General features: G+C 34.8%; 1 protein-coding gene across 1 annotated transcript in view; it reads right to left on the bottom strand.

Annotated features, from left to right (window-relative positions):
- Window positions 1-5,032, bottom strand: part of LOC110026774 (calmodulin-binding protein 25-like) — a 6,118-nt gene extending 1,086 nt beyond the window's left edge. Inside the window, exon 1 of the mRNA XM_020727885.1 lies at window positions 4,639-5,032. Coding sequence (XP_020583544.1) covers window positions 4,639-5,032 — 394 coding nt within the window. The remainder of the gene's footprint in view (window positions 1-4,638) is intronic.
- Window positions 5,033-8,850: the final 3,818 nt, after the last annotated feature.

The raw sequence follows: 8,850 nt of genomic DNA, 5'->3' as shown, positions 1-8,850 counted from the left end.
ACAATTAAAGTAAGCCACATGTGGTAGCTATATCTAAAAACAACAAAATAAAAAATGAAAAGTAGCAGTAACACCTAATCGAAAATTACATACCATTGTTATTAAGTTTCATTAGAGGAACTCGTCGTCAAAAATGAACTTGAAATTTTTTCTTCAATTTCATCATCATTCTAATCGATATCACGAGGAGCCTCTTTAAAAATCCATGTAGTATCCTTCAGCGCAAACATTTCATCATTTCGTCGATCTGAATGCAAAAATCTGACATACCTTCCTCTTGGTACATTGATTCTATAATACTTTGCAGCTCAATAGTTTTTTTGCGGTTTATTTTTCATTACAACAGTCCAATCAACTTTATCCATTGCTCTGCTAGGGTATCAAATATAATAAACCTGCGTGGTTTGGTGTGTAAAAACAAATGGATCAAACATTGCATATTGTTTGTTCATTTTGACTTCAATGATATCATAAGGCACAAGTGTTCAGGTTCCTCAATTCGGAATAGGATCATACCAGTGACAGTTGAATAAACATGCAATGTAGCTGACATTACCTAGATATTGCAAATAAATTACTTCTTCAAGTACACCTTTATTGTTAATCTTGTACTTGTGTTTATTTTAACAGCGACACCATGGTTATATTTATTTTTCCCTTCACACCAGAAACTTGTATGAAATCTATAACTTTGTACATCAAATATATGCTATATAGCAACGCTGCAATTGGACCCCCAGGCAAGATCTAGTAATCTCTGATTTGTGATTACGTTGCTTGTATTGTGCACCTATAACAATTTCAAAGGTACTATTAATCTAACTTCGAACGTGACGATTATATTATATATATGTGATTTGAAGAGTTGCTTCAACCTGTGTATAATTTAAACAATGTTAAAAATTCTATTTCAACATCTTGCTTATTAGAGACTCATCTTCTATGTTCATCTTGTCGATAAATAATTTACTCACATCATTGTCATTTGTATTTTTGAATTAATTTGTATATGTATAACATTTTCAATAATAAATGACAGCATTGAGTTTGAGCACAATTAATCTTACCGTATAAATGGCCGGACTTCGTCGCAGTTCATTAGGCATACAATGTAGTTGTCCCAATTTTTTTATACATACCTAACACCTGAACTTCAAATCTTGAATACATAACAAAATTTTAAAAGGAAAAAATGGGGCAAATAACACATTACCTTTTCCTCGATCGGTCACAAACGGGAGATCGAGCCACGACATTGTCAGCTAGGGTGAGGGCTACAGACAACGGTGAGTGCCCTGACGACAGGAAGGTAACAGATACCAACGACGGAGAGGTATTTTGCGACCACGAGATATCAAAAGAGGTTTCGGTGTCGCGAGAATGATTAGAGGAGATGTGAGGGTTTTGAGGGATCACGAAAAAGAAAATGAAATGAAGGGCGCGGGATAGGTAATTGAGGACGATTTCATCAAATTTTTTGTCTGTTGTGCATCGTATTTTTTTGTAAATCTTCTGCGTCGATTTATTTGCCACTAATTCGACTCTCAAATCGCCGCAACACCACTATAAATTTCGCTGTCACGTATTAGTTGAACAATTAGAAGCTAATCCGACACTAATTCCGTCGCGTTTATAAGCTAATCCAACACTAAATCCGCATATAACGTAAATTATTTTACGCCACACAACAGTCCCAAAATCGACGCAAATATGTGCTTCAAAAAATTCAGACGCAAATATCTGAAGCTATTTACAACATCTCCTGAAGTGATGTGATTATTCGAGAAGAAGATGAAGTAGGGGGAATTATTTATGTGATTATTCGAGAAGAAGATGAAGTAGGGGGAAATAATTTTAGATTTCTGCTTAGGTTGATAGTTAATTATGTTAGATTTATATTCTTATAATAAGAGAAGTAAAACAATGCTTAGAGATATTTTTTTTTTCTTCAGAGATGATGAGGTTTTCTCACAAGGTATTCAAATTCTAGCAAAAAAATCTTCTATATTGACATTAAGGGATGCTTTCTTAATAGCACATCCATGTTCTTTTGTGGACTCATTGCTCTTATGAATCCCAAGATAAGTTCAATCTTTGCCATGGCTTTATGGTTATCAATGAATTGCCTCACTAAAATTTAACCACATAAATGCCTGGGCTTTTTTCCATATTAAATGCAAAGAAATGATAGTGATATCTTTAGTATTATCATTGATGGAGATAAATTAGATATAATTACATTAAGAGATTTTGCAAATGAGGCAATACTAGGGATGCAAGATCTTCAATGAACATCATGTCAAATTAATCCTAGAAGTTTGTTTCCAAAATTTTGCAATGAATATTTTTTAATGTAGTAATGAATTTAATTGGGCATGCTCCTCCAAGACACATGAATAATTATGCATTGAACTTCTAACATGAACGAATAAATCATGGGGTAAAGCTGCATCAATTATAATGGTTTCACCTTTGTAATGAGACTAAGGTGGTCGTGCTGCCAGACTTGGTTAATAATACAAAGTAGAGTTTATTGATCTCATTTTTGATGAGCTTGACAAACCCTTACCCCCTTTCGTAATCTATATGATCCAATTATAGCATGGGAGCTTTCTTACTGATCTTTAGCGGACTTTCCTATTGATTAGGTCGTGAGTGAACCAAATACATAACAAACAAATCAGTTTTATTAGGTTTAAGATGAACTCAAACTAGTCCTTTACAAACCCAAAATGAAATTGATATTACCACAATTAATTCATCAAGAATCAAGAAATAAACCAAGTCCTTCCTGAGAACCCAAAGTTAGACCATTGAATCGTAAGAACCCAAAATTCAAACTAAGGCTGTCTTGATTGACTTTGTTTGATCCAAGTCAACCCATAGTGACCCCATGAAGCCTAATGAATAAATTGAATATTATTACTTTTTAAGTATTTAATTTTCAATGAACAAAAATAATATACAAGGATCTAAAACATCACTGAGTTGAAACTAAAACCTCTAGTTCTTGTTGGGTTAGACTATTTTGACTCTAATGATCACGCTCCCTTCTGAAATTTTGAATCAAATCAATCAAATTAAATAAACCAAACTTACCAAGTACCCAAAAGACTTGATTATGATATAAAACTCAAAATTTAAAATAGTTTAAATCAAATTAGGCCATTTAATATGGTTCATGTGAGCTTCTCCGACCAAATTCACTCATTGATCTCGAGCTCTTCTATCAAGCTTGTCCGAACCCAGTAAACTCTCCAACCGAGCTCACTAGCATCCACCAAGCTATGCCATCAATTTCATTGTACTCTCCTTCACAACAGAAGGAAAATTATGTTCTATTATCGTCCATGCCTATTTATTGACTGTGTGACGTCAACACCTATGATCTTATCAATGGAGACTCTTTAAAAGTTTCGTATAACATAGTCTACAACATTGCATTTGTTTTTTATTTGTAGCCTAATCAGGGGTGTAAAAGAGTCGGGTCAAGCTTGAGCCACCCTCAACTTGAGCTTGATTAATTTTATCGAGCTCGAGCTTAATTCTACGAGTTCAAACCGACTCAAGAGTCGGCATGTTTATCATATGAGATAATAATATTAATTTAATAAAATATTATAATAAAATGACATATAAAATGAGCAGTTAAGAGATAAATAAGAATAAATCACTTAATATAAAATATAAATATTTTTTTAAATATTTTTAATATTTTAAAAATAACTTTCAAATTTAATACATTTTCAATATATTTTATACTAATATTTCTTAAAACAAATCGGCTCACCAACTAACGAGTCAAGTCGACGCTAGCTTAGCTCGATTCACAAGCCGCTTATCAAGCTGAGCTCGAGCCGGCTCCCGAGCCGAATTGAGCCACATCCCTAAGCTCAATGAACGCAAGCACATCCTAGGAAATATAAATAGTAGAGCTAAGTAAAGCAAGAGGATGGGGCTCTCTCTCTTTTCTCCTTTTTCACCACCATCAATTAGAAACACTAAAATCCTTCTACCTTCCATATCAATAAAAATGTCTTTTTTACAACCATGTTCAGAAATTTTTTGAGCCACATCCCTAAGCTCAATGAACGCAAGCACATCCTAGGAAATATAAATAGTAGAGCTAAGTAAAGCAAGGGGATGGGGCTCTCTCTCTTTTCTTCTTACTCACCACCATCAATAAGAAACTCTAAAATCCTTCTACCTTCCATATCGATAAAAATGTGTCTTTTTTACAACCATGTTCAGAAATTTGACCTCAAAAACATATATTTATCACTAAATTTTACCAAGCTGTGCCATATTAATAAAAATAAGACCATAATTTACAAAATAAACCACAAATTTATTAGTCAGATAAAGAGTCACATAGTCTACAATAGTCGCTTGAATCACTACAAAACCCTAGAGCCGTGTCACTACTGTGCTTCATGAAAATACATGCAGTCTCTGCATAATCACTAACCGACCAAAGTAATAATATTCAAGAGAATATATATATTAGAAATTTTTGGATTAAAAAGTAATTATAAATAGCCTTAAAATTCTTTAATTTATTTTAAGATGAATAAATTATTAATTAAAAATATATTATGGGGGTGGTCGGGCGGGTTGGTGGCTGGCGGACCGAGCTACCAAGACCGGACCACTCCGGCTCTCGCCAGACCGCCGGCTCGACCGGCCTCCCAACCTCCCCGATACGAATCCCCGTAACCTCCTGAACCATGCGCCGGAAATTCGCCGGATCGGCGTTGATGTACGTCGTCGGAGTTCGTTTCGAAACCCTAGATTTCCGCTTCGCGATCTTCCTATAAATTGAGCTCCGATTTTGGATGGTTGATACCTGCTTGGCGGATGAGGGGGGGAACGGAGGAAGGTACGAAAGGGTTTCGGAGGTGGAGGAATCATCGGAGAGCGAGATCTGGAGGGCTTTGGTTAGGGCTTCATTCTCACGGGCGTAAATCGGCGGGATCCAGCTCTGTGTTTCGTAGTGGTTCCATGATTGGACGGTCGAGCCGTTTTCTGCCATGATTGAACCTGATGGATTGAGACGCGTGGGGAAGTAATGGATTGGCTTTCCGATCAGCGCATTAATGGAGAGAGATCGCCGGAGGAAGGGAGATTGGCGATGATAGAGAGAGGAGAGCGAAGAGACGATCGCGATTAGGTAGTGGGGAACAAGGGAGGCCTTCTGGGGATGGATGGAGGGTATTTTATAGAGGAAAAATTATTCGAGATCTTGAGGATGTTGGAGACTTAGCGCCTTCATTTAATGAGGCGGTGGGCGGAGGGTTAAAAGTCGGGACACGTTGCAAGATGTAGGCTGGGATTAATTTTTAGATTTTTTTTTTTTTTGCATTCATAATACTTGTTTTTAGGGCTGTTTATGTAATTAGTACCCGAAAAAAATATTATTTTTTATAAATTTAATATTATTTTCAATCCGAAACATTACTTTTTACAAATCTAACAATTCAATTCATTGATTGTTAGAAGGTAAGTTCATATTTTTTAGTTTTAGCACATTCTTAATATTTTAATTGTGACACACATAAATATATTAATTTTATAGTTCAAAAATATCACATTTATACTAAATTTTGTAAATAGCAATGTTTCAATGTTTTGTTTGTTATGTATGTAGCTATGGCTTTGTTTTATTGTTATGTTTTCAATGGGTATACAACAACAACAACAACCACAACAAAGCGATGTAGCTATGGCTTTGTTTTATTGTTATGTTTTCATTGGGTATACAACAACAACAACAACCACAACAAAGCGTTAATCGCACTACGTGGGGTCGGCTACATGAATCCTTTTTCTCCATTGCGTCCTATTTAGTGTCATATTTTCATTTAGTTCTAGTAAATTAAGATATTTTTTAATACAATAAGCCCAAGTCTTCCTAGGTCTACCTTTGCCTTTCTTAACACAAGTCGAATCTAAAACATCTACTCTCCTAGTCGGATCATCAGATGGTCGTCGTTCAATGTGACCAAACCATCTAAGATTCTTTATTTTTTGACAAGTTTTACGCTGGTTGTCGACTACCTAACGCAACCCTCCACTTTTCGCATCCGGGCTTGAGACCGACAACGGCAGTATTCTAATATCTAATTTTTATAATTTAGTAATTGATGAGTTTATTTTATTTTATTTTTTTTTTTGCAAATTTATTAATTTATGAGTTAAATTTTTAAATAACATAAAATAAATCACTTATTTTTATTCCATTAAAACTTTCATCTCCTCAATGGTTTTTATAACAGAGAAAAGTTCTGTTAAAATAATTTTACATCTCGTGTTATTTTCTAATATAATGAGAATATTAAATTGTAAATCCAAAAATGAATTTTCTAAGCTATCTAGGAAGCCTAAATGTAAAGTGGGCATTCTAGGACCATTGGATCGGAAGTGGCCTGCTCTTATGTATTTGATTGTACTCCTTGACTGCATTCATCAAAGTGAAGACAATAAGAATTATCTCTCAAAAAGGTCAAGTGAACTGGCGAACTCTTCCGACGAGCTCCCCAAAAAACATTGAGCTTCTCCGTCGAGCTTGCCCAAACTCGAGAAGCTCCTCAGCTGAGCTCGCACATACTCGCCAAGTCTGCTCACTAAGCTCACCTACACTCTCAAACTTCATCGTTGAGGTCATTTATCAAACCTTAAAGGTCACCTACATGGCCCCCTAAATAATTTGGTGAAATAATAAGAGGAGGACGTTGAGTTAGATGTCTCGGAAGATGATACCTTTGAAAGCTCGAATGATGACGAAAGAAGGAGGAGAATAAGATGAAGGCCATTAGAGAACAAATTTTCAAGAGAGATTGCTAAAACTCAAGCACCCAATAAGTTTAAAATCCCTTGTATTCTTATAAAGAGAAAACGGACCCCAGTGATCCTGTTGCTTCTTTTTAATAAAGAATATGTTTATTACTTGTAAGCAATGCCCTTAAATGGCATTTATTCTTTATGACCTTGAAAGAATTAACGCAATGATGGTTCCAAAACTTATCAATATGAGTCATTACATCCCTTGATGAATTTAAACGATTGTTCGTAACTTAGTTCACCGGCACTCAAAAACCACAAAAGAGTTATCAAGCTCTGTTGAATATTCGATAAACACCTTCTGAAAGCATTAAACGTTTAATCACTTGATTCCAATGGGAGACGTTTGAACTAGATATCTCGAGCCCGTTGTTTTTTATGTAGCTCTAGCCCAAGGCCAACACAATAACCCATTTAGATACGTACTTGATTTGCAAAAGCCAAAAACATTGGTTGAAAATTTATAGTTGACCAACAACTGTATTTCAGTCAAAGAGTATAATTATTTATCGAGCTCTTCTAGAAATAGGCAAATGGAGGATAAATCCCACAAAAGACCTTTCCAAAAACACCAAAACTCAAGGAAAAAATTCATTCTTAGAGGCCTTTAGAGCACCCTGTGAGGGAATTTTCAACGATAGCGAGTGTAGCAACCTAATCAAAGGTTGATCATGGGAAGGTCAGAAAAAAGGCATGAGTTATCTCAATCCTCTTTAGACAAAGTAATTATGTTGAAATTATCCATGACAAAGTGTAAATGCCATCCAGAATAAAAAAAATTTTAAGTGATCACCACCGATAAAAGTCAGGAGTTTTCAAATCAATCCCAACAAGTATTGTGCTTATCATTGACCATGGGCATGATACTAAGGATTGGTGACACCTAAAAAATCTCATTAAGGAACTGATATGAGTAGGCAAACTAAAGGAGTTTATAGCACCATAAGCAAATACTCAAAGATAGAGCGAAGCCCCAGTTGAAATCACTTCTGATATATCAATCCCTGTCAGAATAGTGCATATCATTAGAGTTGTACTTGTTATCCTAGGGTGGGAATAGATCTGAATTCTTGTGGCAGATGATCTTGAAATGCTTAAGGACCATAGACATTAACTTTGCTAGTCTGACCAGAAGAATTCACACAATGATACAAATAGTATCAAAAGTTTGCTCCTATATAGTTGCCACCATCTTATATATTCTAATAAATAACCAAATTAAAGCCTTTTGCAGTGTTGGAGATGGATCTTCTTGATCCCCTTCTTTCAGGCAAAGGACAGTCAAAGTTCATTTTCATGATGGTCAATTATCTCTTGAAGTGTATAGAATTTAAGCCATTGGACAAAACCAAAAATTAGGTGATCTGGACCTTCATCTAAATTGATACCATATGCAGATATGGTGTACCTATCTGGACATTCACTAATAATGGGACTCATCTACCAACAAAATGGTTGAGAACTTCTAAAGTGATTAGGGTATACAACTCAAATTTACTTCAGTATATCATTCCTAAACTAATGATCAAGTGAAAGCTTCCAACAAACTAATCCTAAATTTAGTCAAGAAAAAAATAAAGGGTAATAAATAAATGGGTTGAATTTTATCATCTATATTATGGGCACTACAATGTAACTTTCACTTCCATAAATCAAACTTCTTTTGTTATATCAGATGGTGTTGAAGCTATACTTTTAGTTGAATAAAATATACTTAATCAGTTGGACTTAATGGTAACTAGTTATAAATAAAAAAAATTGACCGAGTCTACATGACTCGATTAAAGTCTCTAAAATTATTTGGATCTCATGGAAGAGTTTTGAAATCAATCTTTAATACAACAAGAAGAAGTAAAAAAAAAAAAAGAATGGACAAGTGTTATGATACGGGCTAAATTTATAGTTTTTTTGCTCTAAATTCTATGTTTTTTTTTCATATTTATCATAATTTTTTGCTCGTGGAAGGTTCTTTCTGGTGTTTCCAATGCACATCATGGAGCTGAATTGGCA

The sequence above is a fragment of the Phalaenopsis equestris genome, unplaced genomic scaffold, assembly GCF_001263595.1.
Source record: "Phalaenopsis equestris unplaced genomic scaffold, ASM126359v1 Scaffold000400, whole genome shotgun sequence".
Taxonomy (NCBI): domain Eukaryota; kingdom Viridiplantae; phylum Streptophyta; class Magnoliopsida; order Asparagales; family Orchidaceae; genus Phalaenopsis; species Phalaenopsis equestris.
The sequence above is the reverse complement of the archived record's forward strand: the minus strand, read 5'-3'. Positions and strand labels throughout refer to the sequence as shown.